The following is a 25,125-nucleotide window of genomic DNA, read 5'->3' as shown; positions in this document are numbered from 1 at the left end:
GTAAACCTCAGCCATGAACTCCCCAAATATAGACAGTTTATTAAATAACCCACCAGAGAGGAGAATACTTTTGACCACTGTTACACCACAGTAAGGAGTGCCTATCACGCCGTCCCCCGAGCTGCACTGGGACACTCTGACCACGTCATGGTCCACCTAATTCCTGCATACAGGCAGAAATTAAAGCTGTGTAAACCTGTGGTGGAGAGATCTAAGAAGTGGACCAGTGAAGCTGTGGAGGATCTTCAGGTGTGCTTGGACTGCACCTACTGGGACATTTTCAGGACTGCTACCAACAGTCTGGATGAGTACACAGAGACTGTGACATCATACATCAGCTTCTGTGAGGAGAGCTGTGTACCATCACGTACCAGGGTCAGTTATAACAACGACAAGCCCTGGTTCACAGCTAAACTCAGACAGCTTTGGTTAGAGAAGGAAGAGGCGTTTAGGAGTGGGGACAGGGACATGTTTAAAGTGGCTAAGTACAGGTTTAGCAAAGTGGTGCGAGTTGCTAAAAGACTGTACTCAAAGAAACTCCAACACCAGTTTTTCGCCAATGACACTCTCTGGAAAGGGTTCAGACAAATAACGAACCTCAAACCAAAAACAACTGACCAACTTCTACTGTCGCTTTGATAGACAATCGAACAGTCCTGACACCATCCCCCGTGACACCTTCCACCAGCCCCAGCCTTCAAGCTCAAGATCCCCCACCACAGCACAGAAACTGGACCTCTTCACACCTACTCAACTCAGAGCCCCCACCCCACCACAGTGACGACTCTTTCGATCCTAGAGAGGGACGTCAACAGGCTTTTTAAGAAGCAGAACCCCCGCAAAGCAGCCAGACCAGACTTTGTCTCCCCCTCCACCCTGAAGCACTGTGCTGATCAGCTGTCTCCAGTGTTCAGACATTTTCAACACCTCACTGGAGACATCCCATGTACCAGCCTGCTTTAAAGCCGCCACCATCATTCCAGTCCCAAAGAAGCCAAGGACTACAGGACTTAATGATTACAGCTCCGTCGCACTGACCTCTGTGGTGATGAAGTCTTTTGAATGCCTTGTGCTTTCTCACCTCAAATCTATCACAGACCCTCTTCTAGACCCCCTGTAGCTCGGCTACAGAGCCAACAGCTCTGTAGACGATGCAGTAAACTTGTCCCTCCACTTCATCCTCCAGCACCTGGACTCTTCAGGAACGTACGCCAGGATCCTGTTTGTGGCTTTCAGCTCCGCCTTTAACACAATCATCCCGGCTCTTCTGCAGGATAAGCTCTCCCAGTTGAGCGTGCCTGACTCCACCTGCAGGTTGATCACAGACTTCCTGTCTGACAGGAAGCAGCACGTGTAGCTGGGAAAACATTTCTGACTCCCGGACCATCAGCATCAGTTCCCCTCAAGGCCGCGTTCTTTCTCTACTGCTCTTTTCCCCGTACACCAACAGCTGCACCTCCAGCCACCAGTCAGGCAAGCTCCTGAAATTTGCGGATGCCACCACCCTCATTGAGCTCATCTCTGGTGGGGATGAGTCCGCCTACAGGTGGGAGCTTGACCATCTGGTGACTTGGTGCAGCCAGAACAACCTGGAGCTCAACACTGTGAAGACAGTAGAGATTCTGTGGACTTCAGGAAGAACGCTGCCCCACTCATCCCCATTACCCTGTGTGACTCCCCAGTCAACTCTGTGGAGTCCTGCCGCTTCCTGGGAACCATCATCTCCCAGGACCTCAAGTGGGAGCTGAACATCAGCTCCATCATCAAGAAAGCACAGGACGTACTTACGGCGGTAGCTGAGGAAGTTCAACCTGCCAGAGACGATGATGGTGCACACGATTCAACCAAGTCACGCATACACAAAAACGTCACCGGAACCGGAAGGATTAATATACAACCAAAAATAAACTATATATTTTCAATGACCCCCGCCAAACCAACAGTAAATTGGTTTAATACTTGAGACTTAATAATACAACACAGACAATTAATTATATTATATAATTATAGAAACCAGAATCGTGATTGTGGCGCCGCCCCTTGCGGCCGCCTGCGCGAGCACCTTGTGTCGATTACGCACATTTTGGTATTTTTAGTACTTTTAGAGCTTATAGTGCGTAATCACCGGGTGTCATGACATTTCACTGCATATAGACTACTCACAAAAAGTTAGGGACATTCCGCTTTCGGGTGAAATTTCAGGATGAAGATAAAATGCACTATAACCTTTACAGGTGAACTTTATTTGACCTTCTCTAAACTTTTGAATGCACATGTCCAACTGTTCAATGTTTCAGTACTTTTTGCACAATTTGCTGTTCTGTAACAAGGAGCTGAACGGCAAAATTCACAACAGGTGTTTGATCCATGAATCGACCAATACATTTCCTGGTTCAATTAGAATTGGTATTTAAACAGTCCTCTTCATCATGCTGTTCACATTTTGACATCATGAGACCAAGACGACACCTAAGAACTGATCAACAGTATCTCGCCATTGCGAGGCTTCAAACAGGATGTTCTCAAAGGGAAGTGGCCACTGAGCTTAGAGTGTCACAGAGTGTCATCAGCAGGTTGCAACAGAGATACACAGAGACTGGGAGAGTCACAGAAAGGCATCGAAGTGGACGTCCTTTGGCCACATCCCACACTGATGAGCGCTTCATTGTGAACAGTGCCCTGCGGAACCAGATGATGAATGCCACTCAACTCCAGGCACATTTAAGGGAGGTGAGAGGCACCCAAGTGTCATGTCAGACCATTCCAAACCGTTTACATCAGCGTGATCCACGTGTTAGACGACCTGCAAGGGTACCTGACCACACCAACAGGCACAGGCATCATCGTCTTGCATGGGCCAGGGAGCATTGAAGCTGGATGAGGGACCAGTGGGCCTCAGTGGTGTTCTCTGATGAAAGTCGATTCACGTTGAGCAGAAATGATGGCCGCCAACGATGTCGGACATGTCAAGGAGAGAGCTATGCATCAGCCACTGTTGTCACCAGACGAGCCTTTGGTGGTGGTGGTGTTACAGTGTTGGCAGGTGTGTCTAGTCAATACAGAACTGCCCTACACTTTGTGAATGGTACAGTGACAAGCCCAGACTACCTGAATGACATCATTCATCCAGTCATTGTGCCTCTGCATGAACAACACAGGCCTAATTTCATCTTCATGGACGACAATGCTCAAGCTCATCGAGGTCACATCATTAGGGAACGGCTGCTGGAGACTGGGGTACCTCAAATGGAGTGGCCTGCACTTTCTCCAGACCTGTATCCCATAGAAAACCTATGGGATCAGCTGAGTCACCGTGTCGAGGCTCGTCACTCTGTACCCCAGAACCTCAATGACCTGAGGGCCGCCCCTCAAAAAGAGTGGGGTTCCATGCCTCAGCAGACAATAAGTCGACTTGTGAACAGCATGAGACGTCCTTGTCAAGCAGTAATTGATGCTCAAGGGCACATGACAAGTTATTTAGACATTGACATTTCATGTTGTGGTGTACCCACCACTGTTGTTGGCTTGTTTCAATAAATTGTTTGAGATAAGGAAATCACCATTGCATGCTTCTACTTAAATGCCCTACTTTCATGATATAATATCACTGTAGCGTGAACCTTTTACATTTTCCATAAAATTCATCCGAAAGCCAAATATCCCTAACTTTTTGTGAGTAGTATATGTGTATGTATATGTGACAAATAATCACTTGAACTTGAACTTGAACATCATTGAGTCCGTTCTCACCTCCTCCATAACCGTCTGGTACGCTGCTACAACCATCAAGGACAAGGGCAGACTGCAGCGTGTCATTTGCTCTGCTGAGAAGGTGATTGGCTGCAATCTACCATCTCTCCAGGATCTGTACGCCTCAAGGACCCTGAGGCGTGCAGGTAAGATTGTGGCTGACCCCTTCCACCCTGGACACAAACAGTTTGAAACACCTCCCTCTGGAAGGAGGCTGCGGTCCAACAAGGCCTAAACCTCTCGCCAGAAGAACAGCTTCTTCCCATCTGCAACTAGCCTTATTAACAAGGCTGACTCTGATCCTAAAGGACGGTCCAAAAAATTCTCATCCGCTCAAAAGTCAATAAGAGCCAAACATTTAAAAGACTGACCTTTCCAGGAAAGCGTGGCATGCAGCTAGGTACGGGTTCGGGAAGCCAGGGGGACAACAGAACAGGAGCACGCCAGGGATTAGAGCCGGGGGTGCCGGGCTGGTTAACAGGCTGAATAGGCAGTAGGAAAGAATGTGGCTTGTGGGAATGTCTTTCTCCTCACTCTCCTACGCTTGCGTAACCGATTGTCTATGTGGATGGCAGAAGTCAGAAGGCAGCTCCCAAGAAGCAAACTCATCGTTAATAGAGTCGGTGGAAGGTGTTGAACAAGGCATCACAGTTCACCATGCTCGCACGCCTCTAGTCTGCCACACTCTGCTGCCCCTGCCGGAGATGGAGGAGTTTCGCCACGGCCTCTCTACCGGATAATAAGCCTGATGTTCGAACACCCTCCTTATCTCTGTGGAGACTGGAACAGACCAGAAGCTGACTCTCCCACACAGCCGAGGCCCACGCAAGCACTCACCCGGCCAGGAGAGTGATGATGGAGGCGATGAAAACGGTCAGTAGGGAAAGAGGAAGGCTGCAACTTGACCACCAGGGAGCACGTGGAGAGGAAGGAATGACAGGTTCCATCAAGATCAGATGGAGGCGGAGGTAGGCAGGGCTCTCTAGCAATGGGTGGACCTGGATCCTGCGGTGAAGTCACGGGTGGAGAGACAGCTGCGAGTGATGTAGTAGCTGGAACAGAGGTGTAGGCTGGAGATGGCTGGCTGCGACAGCCAGGGACTGAAACTGCTTCACCAGGTTACAGAAAAAACAGTCGTGGTATGCTGCAATCTCTTGGAGTCCCTCACCAATGTTGGTCAGCTGCTGCTCAAGAGCGGACTGCTAAGGCGGCCTGTGTCTGCCGGGTCCATTCTTGGTCAGATCGTTCTGTCACGGGGTACACTAGCAATAGAACCCAAATGCAGGGGACAGGAGGCAGACAGAAGTTTTAAGAGTTTTTACTACAAACTGGGGAATAGTACAGGTTCAGGTGAATCCAGGAAGAACGGACAGACAGGCTGGTGGAGGAAACTAGTGGCTAACAAATCAGAGCAGGACAGACTGGAAGAGTTGGGACAAGTAACATGGGATCAGGAAACATGGGATCAGGGAAGCTAGAAGCGTGGTCGGCATCGAAGACGATCTGCCACCAGAGGAAGGGAACAGCAGAGATTTCATGCAGGGTCAAAATTGCTGGCAGCTGCTGTACTCCCAAGTGGAGTGAGCCTGATTGCTGATAAGGTTGTGGAACCAGGACACAGAGCACACAGATCATGGGGAGCAGGCTGGGCAGGAGTGACACCAAGCTCTTTGCAGGTGGGATTGTCTGTGACTACAGCAGACACTATCATAAAGTTGTTGGTGCATTGATTATGTACAATTGTGTGTGTGCGTGTGTGTGTGTGTGTGTGTGTGTGTGTGTGTGTGTGTGTGTGTGTGTGTGCCTCCATCGGTGTGTGAGCCTCGCATGCCACGCTTTGTGTGCACGGATGGGTGTTGGGTGTGTACGCTCATGATCTGTATTGCTCTCGTCTTGTTTGTGTTCCGCCGAGTCTGTCTCCGAGGATGCTTTGACATTGACAATGCAGTATACACACTCCATGAATAAAGCACAGTATTTTTTTCCTGGTGTTTCTAAGCCTCTCAGACGAATGAGAAGTGTTCTCTCCCTGCATCCCCGGCTCGGTGGAAATATGACTTTTCTTCCGGAGCTTGCGGATTGTAAGCTTATCTATTTACTAAATCCCCACTCCTGAATTCATTTGAATAAATCATTGTCAGGTACATTTACAAAGATTCTTGGGGAAATTGAGAATCAATCTTTAAGGATTTGTTTGGTTTGTTGAAACCAATACCTAATGAAAAGATTGTTTTATAATTGTGCTTGACCATTTCAGCAAGCTACAATGCAGTCCAACAGGGTGGACGCCTTAAAAATTAAAGCGTTTAAAAAAAAAAAACATACCAAAAAAAAAATAAAAAAATGTCCATCTCCTTTTGGAAAAGGGGAAACACATTATCGCCATATGTCTTAGTGTATTTTAGGTTATTTTTAGTGTATCTTAGAGTTTTCTATTGTGTACGATTTTCATATGACAAACTAAGCCTTTTTGTGAGTAAAGGTGCCTCTGTCTTGCAGTAGAAGAAGAAGAAGAATTTTTATTTGTCACATGACACACACGCACGCACGCACACGCACACACACGCTTTTGGTGGCCGGTGAAATGTGGCCTCTGCATTTGAGCCATCCTGGCTTGTCCTTCCTCCGGGGGAGGCAGCCAGGAGCCGTGGGCAGCATTCATTGACACACCCGGGGACCTGGTACCAAACGTCCATCGCTGGTCAGACGATGATGTGTGCATTATTTTGGTGGGGGTCCTGACTGATGGTAGGTGGAGGAAACCCCATGTGAGCACGGGGAGAACATGCAAACTCCACACAGAAGGCCTCCTATTTGGGAGATAACCTGCCGGAGCACAGTGCCAACAGCGCCCCAGGCGGGAATCGAACCCACGACCTTCTTGCTGTGAGGTTGCAGTGCCCAAGTACAATGATGCCAAAATAGTTTTCTTCACAGGTACTAGAGAAAAAAAAGACCATTAATCTCACTGCAGAACCAGCTTCAGGTACAAGCGGCTTTTTATTTACATTTTTTTTTTCCACATCTTTGGAGCTTAAACCTCTGACCCGAAGGAAGCAACTGGAACTAACGGGAATTATGACGAGCAAGGGAACAATCTTCAAGAATACAGTTCGGATACAGCGGATCCCAGGCACTAAGATGTGCCTCTCCATGGGCCCCTGTCTCCCTCTGCAATCCTATGTGGGATTATCTTTGTTTCAAACCGGACACAACCGGCAAGCCGAAGGACGTACAATAAGTAATTTGCTGTCTTTGCAAATGCAGCCCGGGAGGTTCGGTTAAAACAATTACTTAATTAGGTGGTTTTTTTTCGTTTTCCATTTTTTGGGTCCCCTTTCTAAAATCTCACAACATAGGATAAAGAGCAGAGGAGCAAAATAAAAGGATCAAATCGTGTAATTACCCCGGAGAAAGAAGCCCCTTTCTCGGTCTCTCCACCCCCCAGTAACAGGTGTGTCTGAGTGTGCTCTACACCGCCACGTTATTCCGTCAATATCTGAGAAAGCCTGTTTCAGAATGACCTGGAAACGGGCTGTACAGTGATTCACTTTTTCTTTTTGAGGATTCTCCAGATGGGAAGAGCAGCACCGGGCGCGGTTAAAGCGGCTACCGGAATACCAGTACCTATTCGCCCACGCTTTGAATTGATTTTGAAATGAATTAAATTAGCAAAATAAAAGGACAAATATCGACCGAGTGCGTATGGAAGGGTATGGAAGTAAACTGTGCGTAATGGGGACACTTTCTTCATGACTCTCTCTCCCCGATCACCTCCTCTCCATGCGTAATGCGCAGAAATTAATCTTAACTCGGAGTCTAGGAGTCGTGCCCCATTCCACCATGCACCATCTCCACATTTTTTTTTCGTCGTTTCATTTGGAGGAACGGAGCATGGCGATCGGGGTGCATGGAGAGCCTGAGGGGTTTCCAACTGATAATTGGACACGTCGACTTTCAGGGGCCGGCCCTAATAATTTGGTCAACAGCCAATGTCGATACCGATGTTTTCCAACTTCCCGTGAACCCAGCATCACTCTTAGTTTTCCAAGTTCCCACGTACGCAGAGCTATGAGCTCTGAACTTGAGCCATGTTCTGTCTTCTAAAATAGATCGCGGATGGCGTCATTCTCTCAGACGGATAAAAATAAAATAAAAAAATAAAATGCTAAAATGGGTCGGGCCATTAATATACCTGCGTGGCCCGCCCAAGTAAAGTCTATATGTGGGAAACAGTGGATAATCAGTCACTACCATCGGTGAATGTCATCTTATTTGCGCATAGGCCATTTGTGATGGCAGTCAACGATGCGAATGTTGGCCGATAACGATGTACGCACGATAAATGCATTTCTACACATTATTATTGAAGCCACATGCTCCAATCCATTTTTTTACGCATTTATCTGGCTGCAAAGTACATCCAGGACAACTAGCAGCCAGACAGAATGTGTCAAAACACAATTATTATATTGTAAATACGTTCAAAGGCACAAAAGTGAAGGTGGTTTCAAGAACATTTTTTTTCATATGTTTTGTCAAGAGACAGGAATCTGATTTATAGGGCGTATGTACTTTCATCCCCTGCCCTTTCCAGTGCTAGCACTACAAGTACAGCAAATCACAAGTATCAGCCCAGAGTACAAGATCAAGAGAGAAAAAGAAATGATGCCACAGTGGACAAAACCGCTGGCACTCGCTTACTGTCTGCCCACTTCCTGTATGTTGGCACCTGTAGGGGCAGATACTAGGTAGCGGTTTTCCACGACCGGAAGGCATCTGGACACCTGCAATGCTGCGCATCGGGACGCTTAAAAATGTTATTTCATACAAGTTAGGAAACAGACAAAAATAAAAAGACAGGAAAATCACCATGGGAACGCACGTACAGGCAGTGCTGTCTGGAGGAGAAAAAAAAAAAACTTTTGACAAAAGTAATATATTTTGTGCCTCACACTTTGCATTCTTCTGCCTATGTATAAACAATTTTGACGGAATTAAATGATTTTTGTGAGCATTCAGTTCCAGTCTTGCCAATTCCAGTCAGTCGATCCATAACAGAAGGAAAGCAGCCAACAGACTCTTCTGATTTTCGCTCATCAATCGCCAGAAGTCCTCCTTTTCTCACCCGCGCTTAGTTACCAACCGATCCAAATGAAATAAAAGTCAGAAAATCAAACAAGAAAAAAGCTGAACCTTTCATTACTATGATCTAAAGTAACAAAGCTTGTTCAAATTGATTGATGATGATACATAAGCAAGAGCTCGTGTCAAACCAATACAGTATCTGTTTTCCTATGAAATGTGCCATTGAGATTGAGAGCCACTCTTCTGTTCTGGGGTTTTTTCCCCATGGCTTATTTGCACACCCTTCATTAACGCACAATGACTGACATGTCAGTCATTTTAGTTGGGTGATATAGTCAAACCATTATTCATCCAGGCCCCACGGGAATTACGGCCAGTTTGGGACACTGAAATGTTCAGTTGAGCGAAACATGACTGAATATACAGTACATGAAAAGTGTTCCCAAATCAATCAAGTGCTTTTAGTTTTATCTACACAAAAATCACCCATAAGAATATCCTGCATTATTTACTCATGATTCATATGAATCTGCATAAGAGTCATAAGAATATCAATACAAACACTATGAATACATCCAAGTCCTTTAAAGTGGAAATCTCAAAGATTTCCATCTTGTTTTTGGCGGCACCTACGTTGAAAAGCGGTAACTGCAAGAGTGAATGCATGTGCATGTGGTGTATGAATACATGGCAGGAAATTCGCCATATATACCGGTTCTTAAAGGGGACCTATTATGCTTGTTCTTACACGTTAATATACACCGATCAGCCACAACATTAAAACCACCTGTTGTGTAGGTCCCGTCATGCCGCCAAAACAGCTCTGACCGGTGGAGGCATGGACTACACAAGACCTCTGAAGGTGTCTTGTAATATCTGGCACCGGGACGTTAGCAGCAGATCGTTTAAGTTCTGTAAGTTGCGAGGTGCGGCCCCCATGGATCAGCTTGTTGTTCCAGCACATCCCACACATGCTCGATCAGATTGAGATCTGCGGAATTTGGAGCCCAAGTCAACACCTTAAAATCCTTGTCATGTTCCTCAAACCATTCCTGAACATTTTTTTTATCCTGCTGAAAGAGGCCACTGCCATCAGGGAATATCGTTTCCATGAAGGGGTGTAATTGGCCTGCAACAATGTTTAGGTAGGTGGTACATGACAAAGTAACATCCAAATAAATACCAAGACCCAAGGTTTCCCAGCAGAACATTGCCCATTGTAGGCGCCTTCTGCGGTGGACGGGGCTCCGCATGCGCACTCTGATCAGACTGCGGCTTTGCAGCCCCAATACGCAGCAAGCTACGATCCACTGTGTGTTCTGACACCTTTCTATCATAGCCAGAATTAACTTTTTCAGCAATTTGTGCTAGAGGGGGATCGAACCAGACAGACGAGCCTTTGCTCCCGACATGCATCAATGAGCCTTGGGGGCCCTGTTGCCGGTTCACAGATTGTCCTTCCTTGGACTACTTTTGGTAGGTACTAACCACTGCATATCGGGAACACTGTTTAGAGATGCTCTGACCTAGTCATCTAGCCATTACAATTTGGCCATTACGCTTGCCATATTTCCTGCTTCCAACACATCAACTTCAAAAAGTGACTGTTCACTTGCTACCTAATATATCCCACCCCTTCACAGGTGCCATCTGAGACAAGATGAGCAATGTTATTCACTTTACCTGTCAAGGTGCAAAGTTTTTTTTGTAAATTATTTTTCTAAAAATACCACTCTTATGATTGGCACGAGATTATGCATTCGTCCCATTGTGACATGCCTTTATACCAGGTTCCAAAACAGGCTGTTTCTGTGTGTGTAGCTTTAATTGTGAATGAGCAGCCAAGCCCCTAGTTCTGAGCAAATGGGGTTTGAGCACAAGCTTCAGGTTCTGTAAGCCAATGTGGTTTAAGCTTTACTCCAGGCTCTGTTTTATTTACTTGGTAAACTTTCACTGATTTCATCTTATCAGTACATTAAAATCTGTTTCGGAACAGATTTGAGGCCAGAAATAAGCAATCCAGTTGCTGAATATTTACTCATATTAGATCTACAAGGCCTAACTTTCATTGCTGTGCTCCAGGCTTGTGGGAGACACGGACACCGCACCGGAAAGCACCGGGACACCGCATCGGGACCGGGACCGGGACCGGGACACCGGGATTTTTTTGTTTCATGTAAACGTCGAAAAACAGAATAAAATAAATAAAATACATCTACAATAAAAACACATATTTTAATTGGTTTTGTTTGAAGAAAAGCACAGCGGATGCGATGGAGCAGATGACCACATAAAGAAATCTGGGTTTTCATAACCAGGTTTTTCTACTCTGAACCCTGAGCATTTTGTTCACAGCGATTACTTTGTAATTAGTTTTCCTGATTATTTGACACTTTGGCCATGTCTAATATGAACATCTGACATTGTAACAATAGATACATGACAGAAAATAAGGAAAACCATAATAGGTCCTCTTTAATACTCAGAATACTGAAAATGCACAGGCTTTCATCAGTGGGCCATAGGTTCAATCACCTTTGTGTTACCAACATAACATTGGCACTTTAACTGTTGAATGCATGTGTGTCCTGCCAGCAGCATAAACACGCAGCCATGAAGTTTTTCGCAATAGGCAATATATCTGTGTTTTACAGCCGTCTATTATTACCTATTAACCGACCGACATAGCAAGGAGGCGAAAACAATATGGTTTGGTGGGTCTCATACCAGTTCTAATAAGAAAAGTTCAGAAAAAGTGGGTTCTACTAGTAATTGTAAGTGTGTGATCATAAATGTTTTCCCAGTCATTTCAGCCTCTGACCTTTTGCAATGCCTTTTTCATTTGCTATACTTTATTTCGTATGCAATTCAAAATGTAGTTATGGCAACAGAAGCCACCCTTCAGAAAACATGCCTTACAGAAGCTGGCTGCAATTCCCCTCCCTGATTTTCTTGTGAGAGTGGTGTTGTGCTCGGTACCGTACCTATGATAACATGAGCCCCCAGGCAGGCCATGTGTCGGGCCACCTCATAGCCGATTCCCCTCGCTCCTCCTGTCACTATGGCAACCTTGCCATCTTGTCTGGGCATCACTGAGGGAGGCAGAAGGGAACAGACAGATAAAAGGGAGAATGTCATTTGATAAAGAAGACACTTTTGTCTTCCAAAAAAGCTGCCCGTCTACTTTAGGGTGCAACAGCTGCTGTCGAGGCACCTTCTCAAGTAGTTCAGTCAGGACAAATCTTAAGATTAAATGAAACACTGGCAATTATATAGACTGTATATACATGGAAATATGACAGTGCTTTAATGGTTATATATCTGCATTTAGTATCCCCTAATCTTACACACACACGAAGATCTACAGTATCAATCAATCAACACTTCATTCTTCCCATTTTTTTTGCTACCAGAGTACACGTTTCACAACAGCTTCACAGTACACATATAAACAGGGTAGAATACACATAAAACAGGTGACGTTGGGATGAAGGTAGACATAAGCGCACCTTTATGCGGACACAGGGATCTCTGAGAGTTGAGCATGATGATTGGAGTACATGATATTCCACGAATGGCTTATACCGGAGCAGTGTTTGTCAGTGAGTGACATCGTATTAGGTGGACGAGGTGATGTGTCTGGTGCTCAATTACCACGGACACTTGACCCAGTATATCTCTTACCGCTGCTGCAGCCGGGATCCAGTTATGTTTGTGTGTTGTGGCAAAGATGGGTTTATTACTTGTCAGTTATCCAAGTGTGTTCAATTTCAATTTAAAGTGGAATGCATAAAATCGTCTGCATTAGATGAATAACACAAGTCCCATAATTCAATTAAAAAATACTAAGTCACCTCACCCAGCATCTGAGTTAACTCTCGTCTTCCCACAAAAGGCGCCTTGGAAATTGTCATCGCGGTATGGATTGTGCGAAAATGCTGCGCAATTGCAAGTCGCATCGTCCCAGTTCGACAAATCGTCAGTTCTTTCGCAAACTTTTTATATCGGTTTATATTTAGGAAACAAATATGGCCCGGAGCGACGTTTCGTTTCGACGATTTCGTTCTGGTGAAGTAAACCAACCTGGCAACCGGAAAGGTCTTCTAAAGAGCTGGACAAGCATCACCTGCAGACCGACCAGGTAAACCTTCAAAGACGGCAAAACACAAGAAGGACAAAAAAGCATTATCGTCTGTGTGCGGAAGAGGAGTCCAACGCGCAGGCAAACTGAGCATGCGCACTCCAGACCGTGCGTTGGGGACCGCGGTCCAATACCAAATCGTTTGTTTTTCATTTTCCTTTTCTTCTTATTCTCATTCTTATTCTTGTTTTTATTCTTATTCTTATTCTTATTCTCATTCTTGTTTTTATTCTTATTCCTATAATTTTACGGCGGTTAGCATCCAGCTTATTGGGGCATTACCGCCAACTGTTTATCCTTTTCTCCCCTGTTCCATTTCCGCAAATATGATGAAAAAAAAAGATCCTGTAAGTCAATTGATTGAGAAACGTTCTCGAAATAATGAAGTATCTCAAAAGTATCCCAAATAATGAGAAAAAATTAGAACTTTTTAAAGTGAGATTTATGTAATTTGTTTGAATAAATCCTTTTACTATTTGGATTGATTTTAACATATAGCTTAATAATAATAATAATAATTATTATTATTATTTTATATATATATATGTATATATATATAATCATTATTATTTATATTTTTATTGTTATTGTTATTGTTATTATTATTATTATTAATCATAATAATAAAATAATAATTATTATTATATTTTATTTTATATATATATATATATATATATATATATATATATATATATATATATAAAATATAATAATTGCTTATGCAGATCTGTTCAGTTTGATAGTTTGATAGATGGTTGAGAGTTTGACATACTAAGTAATTGTTATGAGATACTAAGTCATTGGGTTGAGATACCAACTCATCATTCTGAGTTACAGTGGTACCTCGACTTACGACTGCATCTACTTACGACTAATCCAAGATACGAGTAGCGACAGTCGCAAGGATTTGTATCGCCTTGCGACCGACTGCTCCAAAATACGACCGTGGAAATTTGCAGTTGGCGCGTCGGCGGCCAGTTAGCAGTCAGTCAGCGGGCGACCTACATCGTGTGAGCACGTAGTTCGTGGCTTGTCGATATTTTTTTCATATTCACTGTGTTTGTGCTGTGTATTTTGTTTATTTTCACCCTTCATGATTTCATAATTCATATAGGAAAAATTGCTTCAACATACGGCTGTTTTAACATACGACTTACGGATTACAGTCGTAAATCGAGGTACCACTGTACCAAGTCATCATTCTGAGATACTAAGTCATTATTTTGAGAACATTTTTCATTATAATACAGGATCTTTTTTTTTTCATCACATTTGCGAAAATGAGCTTCAATACTAAGCTCCATGTCTTCTAATAGAAACATAAATAATCCCAGTAATCAGTCACTATGCCCTTGAAAAAACTTGGTTTTTACTTTTGGTTTGATTTCGTAAGCTACTGTTTGACTTTAATCAGTTTTTTTTGGCTGTTATAAGTTTGTAGATATCTTTGCTTTTTTCCAAAATGGTTATTTCTAAAGAAGCTCTATAGGTTGTAGGCTGTATTTTGGTATTTTTCATTTAAAGCAACACTATGTTACATTTGACCTTAAAATAACAGCATCAGAATCATTTTGATGGTACACTGACTTAAAATGGAGAATGGCACGTCATTCACGGTTATTGAAACATGAATTATTTTCGGACACCAGACCAAGTATTACCACAGTGGTGTAAGAATGCAATTGCACTCCAAAACTGTAGGGGCATACCAAAAGTTACAAAGTGCTGCATTCATCTTTTTCACAAGGAGAATTCACCTTTAGCTGACTGGTAGTCTTGTTTCTTCCCTCCTGTGGCCAATATGGCTCAACATATTTTAGACCCGGTTCTCACATTACTGTAATGAATAACAGAGGGTGAGGGCACCAAGCATGCAAATGTTGCCATCGGGCTAAAGTTTTAGTTCCAAAAGTTTATGGACACCACAAATTCAGTGGAATGATCTTCAGGTCTACAGGGATATAAACCCTTTAAAAAATGAAAACGTGGGATTCAGACTGACCTTTCTTTTAACAGTAATCATTTGCGCCTCGACTGGAACGGATTTGGTCCAAATCTCAACTGGCCTCGTTTGTGAAATGCGCAATCAGTTTATATTGTAAAGTGTACTTGTATGTACTTATATTTCCACCAGCATAGTGGCAGTCCTCATTTTATTTTCCTTGTCTGAATTTGGTCAAATCAAAATGCATGTGTGCATTATACGGATGTAGTTGCTACCGAGAATGTGCCTAGAATGACAAACAAATGTAACTGTGAAGAAGTTCTGTGTATGAGGCCGTGCCAGTCTTTCTGTTGACTGCTAGTGTAGCGAGAGTCTGATGAAACTGCTTGAATAGTGAGTACCTTGGGTCTTGGCATACATACCACAGCTGTGCACTTCCACTGTGGCCCCCCACTTCCATGAACAGTGATGGTATGAAACCATTTTTCCACCTCCAAACACAAGCCACTGGTCCTCGCTCTGTCACGCATTGCACCGGACAATCATTATGCCTATACCAACCTCCAGCCCTCCCCAATGCCCTGTTTCTCTAAGGATCTACAATGCTGTTGGATGGACCAGACTGAGAGATGTTGCCCAGATTAGTAAAATTCAGTGTCTCATTCGGCAAACCTCTACTTTCTCAGGCTGAGTCGTGTCACAGTGACTGGATTGTGCTGGGTAACTACTGTATATTTATATATCTAATTATAAATATACATATATACATATCTAACTATATATATATATATAAATATAGAGTATACAGTATATAGTATATATATATATATATACCCATTACAAAAGAATGGATTTTTTTCATAATTCGGTTATTAATTATTATCAATACATATTATACATTCATCTTTCTTCTTCACTGTTTATTTCATATGTCATTGTATAGGACCATATATTTCATTTATTTTTCATGCCTTTTTCATTTTTTATAGTTCTTCTAAATAAGGTTATAAAAACAATAAGGTTAGGTCTGTCGATTTTAATAAGGTTAAGTGTGTTTTGGCAGATTTTCTTTTAATTAAATCCAGGCGACACAAGCCTCAGCCCCAAGCATTTCAGAACATCGTTGGGTCAAGTGGCCCCAAGCTAGCAAGGAGAAGGAGTGGCTCCAGTTTGAAGAAGATGCTGATTCCATCTTAGGAGCAACAGCCAAGGGGGAAGCTGACCGGCGCCTCCAATCAATGACCACCATCATTGTCTCTTTAGCAGTGGAGAGATTCGGACTGGAGGAAAAGAAAGCAGCAAAGGCACCATACACCATGAGCAACATAGTGACCAAGATCCTCCAGCTCAGGAAGGAGGTGAAGACCGTGAGGCGGCAGTACAAGGAAGCGAGTGAGAAGGAGAGGGGCACTCTCTCAGAACTGCGCCACACCCTCCGCAACAAACTCACTACCTTGACTAGAGTGGCATCAGGGGCGAAGGAAGGAGAAGGCCAGGAAGCGGGCTGCCTTTCTAGCTAGCCCCTTTAGCATTACTAAACAGCTGCTGGGGCAGAAGCGCAGTGGGCAGCTCACCTCCTCCAAATCTGAGATGGACAGCTACCTCAGAGACACCTTTAGTGATGCAACCAGGGAGCAAGATCTGGGCCAAAGCAAGTCCTTGATTAATCCTCCTGCATCAACCCTGAACTAGCCCACCTTGAAGGAGATCCAGGAGGTGGTCAAAAAGGCACGAGCTGGCTCATCCCCAGGACCGAGTGGGTCCTGGGGATAAGATGTACAAGAACTGCCCTAGGCTACTCCACAGGCTCTGGAGGATCCTGAAGGTGATCTGGAGGAGGGGCAGGATTGCCTATCAGTGGAGGTGTGCGGAAGGGGTGTGGATTCTGAAGGAGGAGAAGTCAGAGAACATCGACCAGTTCAGAACCATCTCGCTGCTCAGTGTTGAAGGGAAGATATTCTTCAGCATTGTGTCAAGGCGCCTGACAGACTTCCTCCTGGGGAATTCATAGATCGACACCTTGGTTCAGAAAGGCAGGATCCTAAAGGTGCCGGGATGTCTGGAGCACACAGGAGTGGTTACCCAGCTGATCCGGGAAGCCTGGGAGAACAAGGGGGACCTTACGGTACAGTGGTTGGACCTCACAAACGCCTATGGCTCGATACCCCACAAGCTGGTTCAGGTGGCTCTTAACCGGCACTCCGTCCCAGGCAAGTTCAGAGACCTCATACTGGACTACTACACCAGTTTCAGTTTGAGGACCACTCACCAAGACCGGTGTCCGACAACCTCCCATCAGGGCCTTCATGGATGACCTAACCGTGTCAACTACATGTGTCCTGGGGAGCAGGGGGATTCTGAAGGGTCTGGACGAACTGATCAATTGGACTCGCATGAGCAACCATCCGAGCGACCAATCAAGAACTTGAAGCGTGGTTGGTGGCAGTGGACAAGTCAGGTCCTCCAGGATATACCAGCATGGCATCCTTCCATGGATCCTCTGGCCCCCCTTGGTCTACGAAGTCCCAATCTCCACCGTTGAGGGATTCGAGAGGAGAGTCAGGAGGTTCCTAAGGAAGTGGTTGGGTGTTCCTCGAAGCCTGAGCAACATCGCCTTGTACGGGAAGAACAACATACTGAAGCTCCCCATCAGCAGCCTGAATGAAGAGTTCAGGGTGACCCGTACAAGGGAGCTCCTGCAATACCGGCAGTTGAGCGACCCAAAGGTCTCCCAGGCCGGTATCCAGGTCGGAAGTGGAAGGCAGCAGAGGCCGTCGAGGTCGCTGAGTCTCACCTGAGTTGACCGGGCCTTGATCAATCCCGGCTGGGTCGCATGGGCGAGGGTGTCTGTTGCAAGACCCGAAACACCTAATGGACACAGGCTACAACACTGATGATGTGTCAAGGTGCATCGCAAGATGTATATATAAAATGATTAGGTACAGTTAACCGTTTATTGTATATTTTTCCAAATTTTCCATTTTATTATTCTTTTTTTTTGCTATAGTGTTGATGTGAGCTGCTGGGATTGCAATTTCCCCTCGGGATGAATAAAGTATCTATCCATCTATCTGTCTATGTATGTATGTATGTATGTATTTGTGAAACGTTGCCCGATGTATCAAAACCAACCCAGAAAAATATTATACTTGTAAATCTAAACAGCAAATCTTTATTTCTCCAAATGTCAACATTGTATCTACTCTGTGGCGTTTGTGTTGGTTTGTATATATTACTGTGGTATTGTGTGATGTCTGATAAAGTGAGATTTGTCAGTTTGTATGTATGAGTGCAGTTTTGTGCTGATGTATCCTTCTATGGACGCCAATTCCCTCTTTGAGGACAATATGTATTGAAATTAATTTACTAAATGTACCCACCGTTGTTTCTGGCTGAGGAAGTTGCCCACCTGCACTTGCCTTAAATAACAAAAGTATAATTTTGTACGTAGCCAATATTAACACACAGGGCACAAAGGTTCACTGAAAAGGAGCCTAAAGCCCTAATTCAGACTTTGCCGGCAGGGTGAATTTATGTTGTCTTTTTATCACGTTAACAACTACAGCACCCTTTGAGCTGAGTCACGTAATCCTAAAACAATGCTACATGCTTATTACTAAACATAGCGAGTCACTAAGTCACTCAGATGCCCACCAGATGTCCCACAAGTCTCTTCAAATAACAACCATTTCTGTGAACGCTATTCGTGTGGCACGAAAAACTTCTCAATCCCCGGATTGTTTATAAAAGGATTTATTCAAATATTGGCTCCGATTGTTAAGAAATGTAGTTTGTGAGAAACCACTCTGCTGCCGCTTCTCACTCGAGCCTTAAAAAAGCGAGAAATCTCCTGTTAGAAAATGGCCTGGGTCGAAAAGTGGCAAAACCTACATATCCTTTCCATTCAAGCCAAAGTGGGAACGGCGACACCCTGTTACCAAGGTCTGGGTGCATTCATAAGGCTGCATGAGCAGGAACCAAGATTGTGGGATTGCGTCACGGAACGCACCGTGTGGCCTCCGAAAACGAAGCGCCCCCGCTTTGCGTTCTAGAAAATACAAATGCTAATATTTCATGCATGTGTGCTTTTGTTCCATGCCAGCCTGACAGGTCAGGGGTCAGTCAGCCAGGGCCAGAGCGTTATTGTTTAGAGGCAATCACATCTCACGCATGACTGTGGGTTTATTTGGGATGATGGGGCATCAGGAAGCGAGTCACTCTCCCTTTCATAAACACACACACACACACACACACACACACACACACACACATCCGTCCATGCGCGCACACTGCGAACTGAGCATGACAGGAGGGTGTCTGATGTAAACAGCATGTGAACAGCATCAAAATAGCTCCAATCAGCAGTCAACCACTCTCTTATATGACAGCCACTGACTTGCTGCAAAGCCTACCCTCTCCTCTAAATCCCAAATCCAGGCTGACAATAGCTCCACAGAAGTATTTTTAAGTGTGCATGCACGTGTGTGTGTGTGTGTTTGTGAATGAATTGAGTCGATACACCAATTATTTTTTCAAGTAAGGGCATTTCTCTGTGAGAAACGGCTCCAAGTTGCCACCAAAATCTTCAACCAGTGGTATTTCTTAACTATTGATCCATTTGTGGTCGAGAGCGCATTGTGTGTCTGAGTGTGTATGTACAGTGAGTGTTTGAGAAAGAGGGATTTTCTCGAGGCGTGGATGGACAATTCGGGCTTTAAATTGCGACAGCTTGTGAGGGATGTTTTTTTTCTCCCCCTTTTTCCGTTTGAGGTGCCTGTCCAGATGCCGCAAGAAAGACTTTCTCTCTGAAGCTGCCTCCATCTGAGACGCAGGGCTGTCAGGGATGGACTCTAAAGCCCTGAGATTCAGCCAGAACCCAACGCCATGCCCAGCCTCTAATTAGGTGTGTGTGTGTATGTGTGTGTGCGTGTGTGGGGGGGGACTTCTTGAGAAATACCTTTTTTTTAAGCAAAAGTGTGTTTGTGCTTGTACCTCGCTGTTCAAGATGTTTCAGGGTTTTCTTTTATTTTTTTTATAGGCGAGCATTTGTCGCGTGTGCAGCCATATGCTTGCGTGCGTGTGTGCGTGCGTGCGTGCATCCCGTCTGTACGTTCATCAAATATGAACCGACACCCTCTTTCATTGCCATCTTTGGGGAGCCGACGCTTTTCCATTAGCAGATGAGGGAAACTCAGCGGCGGGAGGGGCACTTACTCACTCCAATTAAATCTGTCATTACCGTAACTCCGTACAGGGCTGAAACGACGAGCGCTCGGCACGGCACAGCACAGCCCAACACACGCCTGTTTTAGGGATTTAACGGCTTCAGTGTGTGTTTGTGTTTGTGTGTGCGTGTGTGTGTGTGTGTGTGTGTGTGTGTGTGTGTGTGTGTGTGTGTGTGTGTGTGTGTGTGTGTGTTGTGTGTGTGCATTTATGCTTCTGTCCTCATGTGCAGTCTGCCAACCTGGTATCGGTCTTTTTCATGCTCATAGTCACGAAAATGAATCTATTGAATTGTGTCCAGGAGTACGATTGTAGATTGTTGTGGGAGCATTTCTCTGATTTTCTTTCATGGTGGACTGAAGAACGGGGGGGAGGGCACAGATGCGTGCAGCGCACCCACTACTTATTTATACATCAAATTTAACTGTATATAAACAAATGCAACAAGGGGTAAATGCGTGGATACTTTTAGCCCCAGACCTCCTCAAAAACTAAAACTAACCCCGTGCCTGATGAGAAAGTACGCCACCGCAGGTGTGTGTGTGTGTGTGTGTGTGTGTGTGTGTGTGTGTGTGTGTGTGTGTGTGTGTGTGTGTGTGTGTGTGTGTGTGGTGTGGGGGAGGGGCATGGATGTATTTAAATTGAAAATGCATGGGTTTAAATTCTGTTCTGTCTAGCACGAAAATAAAGTAGAATACTGGGAAATATCTCAGTTAGGGTCCACTGAAATCTCTCAACATATATATACATATATACATACACACATATATACATACATACATACCTTACATTTATGAACTTTTCCAAATATGTGTTTGGTTTTCTTCCACGAAAGTAAAAAAAATATCTGGTTTTATTCAATCCCGATTGTGAATGGTCTCATGCCACTTCAATGGCATAGTTGGACTTTTATTTTTTTTACTTTGTCGTAGAACAAAACCAAACACATTTTTTTAAACGGTCTCAGTAGGTTAGTAGGTTAACATATGTAAGTTTGAGAGGTTTCATTGGACAGTGAACTGAGATATTGACCTTTGAACCCTGGCCAGGGGTCAACTTTGAAGTCCTATATCTCAGTATTTAAAAGAGCTGCCAAAATGTATCGTTTTTTCCCCCATACCTTATTTTCAGTTTTAGGTTTATAACAATATAATTACCTTACCCATGATGCCATTGCATCAGGATGCATAACAAAATGGTGCAGAATTGTATTTTTTGTCGTTGGCTATCGTTAGAGTTCGGGTTGGGGTTTGAAAGGTTTATAAATAATTGCATAAATATTACGCAATGTATATAATAATTTGTTTTTGCTCCTGTAGAAGCCACAAGTCTGTATAATATCAACGTTGTTTTCAGAAAAACATGTTTTATTTGGGATGTCAGGGAGAAGTGCTGCACTACCCACAATCATAAAGTGTAACAGCGATGTCTCTGATTGGTGGAACACGCTGTTACCGTGGAAATGCTTACCACACTGGCTGATGGGTACATTCCGATTTTCAGCAAGGCATGCATGCAAGCTATACGTACAGCATATCATCAATAAATGCTGACATTTATATACAGTTAAATTGTATGGCTATTCTTGCCCAGCCTTGAATTATATATTCCTTTCAATGGATTCATTTTCATGACTATGAGCACGAAAAAAAAAGCAAAACCAGTATCCTGCTTTTTTTTCATGCTCGACAGACAAAATTTAAACCAATGTGTGGTGTCGGCATGGTGTGGCTTGAGCAGCCACACCTGTCCTGGGTCTAGGTAATTGGGGCCCATGATCAGAGTGGCTCCATACCTGTTGCTCATTGGTTGGTCTAACGAGCAACATTAAAACCCCCATCCCCACACACACACTCTCGAGAGGAGCCCTGTCATGATACTTCTCCATCTGCTCCTGGGCTAATTCCAACTAGCCCACTCTCTACAATAAACTGGTGTGTCTACAACCCCCGTCGTCTGTGTCTCTGTGCCGGAGGTCCCTGAAAACTACACTTGGGTGGCCTGTGGTAGACAAAACTGTCACACCATGCATTTGGATTTGAATACATCCACGCCCCACCCCCCACCTCCCCACGGTAGCACTTTTGTCATAAGGGACGTAGTTCGTTTTAGTTTTTGAGGAGGCCTGGGGCAAAAATCTGAGAGACTATCCATAATACATCACATTTACCCTTTGTTGCATTTGTTTATATACAGTTAAATTTGACATATAAATAACTAGAGGGTGCTCTACAGGGTTCACCCCAAATGCTCCCAATAGAATTGCATGGGTTTAAATTTAGTTCTGTGTAGCACGAAACAAGTCGGACAATCATGTTCCAGGACACAATTCAATAGATTCATTTTTGTGACTATGAGCACCGAAAAGCGTGATACCGGGTTGGGTCTGCATCTATTACCTGTCGCTGTGACAGTAATGAGGTAAGAATCTTCCATTTCCCTCTTTCAGCATCTCCGTGCTTCCATAGTTAGACGGATAGGCCTAAACACACACACTAACACACACACACATAGACACGCAAGAGGATGAGCTGTCAGACAGAGCCTCACAGTCCTGGAGGAAGGCAGTACGTGTTCTGCCTCTGTGGCATGGAGCTGTTTCGTCTATCCCAGGGAATAATGCTGGAGTGTTTGCACATTAATGCAGGCATCTAGACATTGCACACACACGTGTGCACACACACGCACACACATATGTCGTAGTCCCGCTCACAGCCAGACAATATTCTGTCAGCTGTCTGATCTAATTTCCCCCGACCACAAACTCGAACATGACCCAACAGAAAAAGCCCCAAACGCGCATATGCACACATGAATGCACCATCGCTGGGCAAAACCAGAGCCACTATGCCGAGTTCAGACTACGTGATTTTTCCGCTGGCAGACAGTTTTTCGGAGATCGGCGACCAAAGCCCCAGATCACAGTCAAATTGGCAATTGCTATGTGTGAACTGTTCAAAGACGCGATCGGGTAGCTCACCGAACCCTTGCTGGCAGACTGGGGCTGTCGGGGAGTCCAATATGACCAATGAGAGCAGCGAAGAGCTACAGCCAATGAGAGCACAAGAAACGGGGCAAGGGAATGTATATCGAAATAAAGGAATATCAGGCATTTTCAATGAATCATGCTTGTGAACACCCCCGTCCGGGACATATCGTGTAGCTTCAACACTGCTACATCCCCAAAACGAAAAAAATTGAGAAAAAAGATTGTGTGGTGTGAACACCCCAGCGATGTCAGGATGTTGAAAGTTATGTAGTGTGTGGGCACCCTTAGATAAGTGGGAGGTTGGTATTTCCACAAGCCCCCCCCAAATTAATGTGTTTTGACAATAAATCTGCCGACCCAATCTGTCTGATTTCTTTTTAGCCACGCTCCCAGTTATGTGACGGAGACCCAATCCATTTTAACTGGTCCAAGCTACAGCAACTTGAGAGTTTTAACAGAAATCTCTCAGATTTTTATTCACATATCCATATTTTTGGTGTCAAAAGTTTTCAAATAATGTTTGGAAAATAAAAAAAATAAAAAATAAACGGATTTCTTTCTTTCTTTCTTTTCTTCTATTTAGTTATATGTACATTGTGGTTCACTAAATGCGACACCGCCCCCCAGTTGACAAATAACGACGTCATACACAAAATCTGTATAAATATGCAACCAAACGGCCACACTAACGTCTCGTGTGGCCGTTGCAGCCGGAGGAGCAGGATCCAGCCTGGAGCAGGAAGAGGGAATTGGGAGGGGGGCGTTTGTGGTTCATTTTGAAAAGGGTTCAAACTAATTTGTTGTCGGCATGTAGCTGTTCGGGAATGTTCAACATTGCAACACAGATCGAGAGTCGCTTTCTGTTCTTTGGGGAATTTTTTTTTATAGAGAGAGAGAGAGCGAGAGAGAGAGAGAGAGAGAGAGAGAGAGAGAGTTTCCATGTTCCATGTAACATCAACTGACATGTCTAAAGCCAGCGGTTTAGAATGAGCTTGCGTGTGTATAAGTGTGTATGTGAGTGTCTCATATCGAGCGCTGATGTGCATGCTAATAATGTCAACTGTTTTGGCCAGAGGCGCCCATGAAATTTACCATCCTGCATCCTGCATTGTAGGGAAGTGCGGTGGAGAATGCAAAGTTTGAAGAGTGACGAAGGAAGAAGAGAATGAGCGAGAAGTCAAGTGAGGTTCAGACACAGCTGGCACACTTTCTAGTATTGTGTGTGTATGTGTGTGTGTGTGTGTGTGTGTGTGTGTGTGTGTGTGTGTGTGTGTGTGTGTGTGTGTGTGTGTGTGTGTGTGTGTGTGTGTGTGTGTGTGTGTGTATGTGTGTATGTGTGTCTCCTTCTTGCACGAGGGGCCCTCTCTCGGACACGGCAGACACGCGTCACCTCAGCCCCAGTGCCGTCAAGCTAAACTGACATAAACAGCCCCCAGGCCGCCCTATCAGAGATGGACTTTACATAACGGCTGAGTCACTCACAATCTATTTTTATGGCTTTGAGGTGTGTGCGTGTGTGTGTGTGTGTGTGTGTGTGTGTGTGTGTGTGTGTGTGTGTGTGTGTGTGTGTGTGTGTGTGTGTGTGTGTGTGTGTGTGTGTTAAAATAGGCAGAGGAAAAGAGACACACATAAGGCGGTGAATGGTGAACACACACTTTGTCTAAAATAAAAATAAAAAAATAAAAAATTAATTTAAAAAAATTAAAATAAAACAGTTCACCCTCCAAGTAACCACTCCTGAGACGTCCACACAGAAGTTGTTTCATTCATAGAAATGCTTTAAATTCTAAAAGGCTGAACACACTCTGTGTAATCATTGAGTTTAAGGGCAAAACAGGTCAAGATACCGGAAGTTCTGCATTTGTGTAAAACTGGTTATAGATCAGGTTTATATATATATATATATATATATATAAATATATATATATATATATATATATATATATATATCATTGAGCACACACGCATATAGGTGAACAAGATAAAAAA

General features: G+C 44.2%; 1 protein-coding gene across 1 annotated transcript in view; it reads right to left on the bottom strand.

Moving 5' to 3' along the window:
• LOC307244357 (polyprenol dehydrogenase-like) overlaps positions 1-25,125 on the bottom strand; it is a gene marked incomplete at its 3' end in the record, with an annotated part of 72,720 nt that overhangs the window by 44,095 nt on the left and 3,500 nt on the right. Inside the window, exons 2-3 of the mRNA XM_080019506.1 lie at positions 12,922-12,985; positions 11,823-11,930 (exon numbers count right to left, since the gene is read on the bottom strand). Of these exons, the coding sequence (XP_079875632.1) occupies positions 11,823-11,930; positions 12,922-12,961 (148 nt within the window). The 5' untranslated portion in view covers positions 12,962-12,985. The remainder of the gene's footprint in view (positions 1-11,822; positions 11,931-12,921; positions 12,986-25,125) is intronic.

This window comes from Zeus faber (genome assembly GCF_960531495.2).
Source record: "Zeus faber genome assembly, chromosome: 18".
In the NCBI taxonomy this organism is placed as follows: Eukaryota; Metazoa; Chordata; class Actinopteri; order Zeiformes; family Zeidae; genus Zeus; species Zeus faber.
This window is presented reverse-complemented; position numbering and strand designations above follow the sequence as displayed.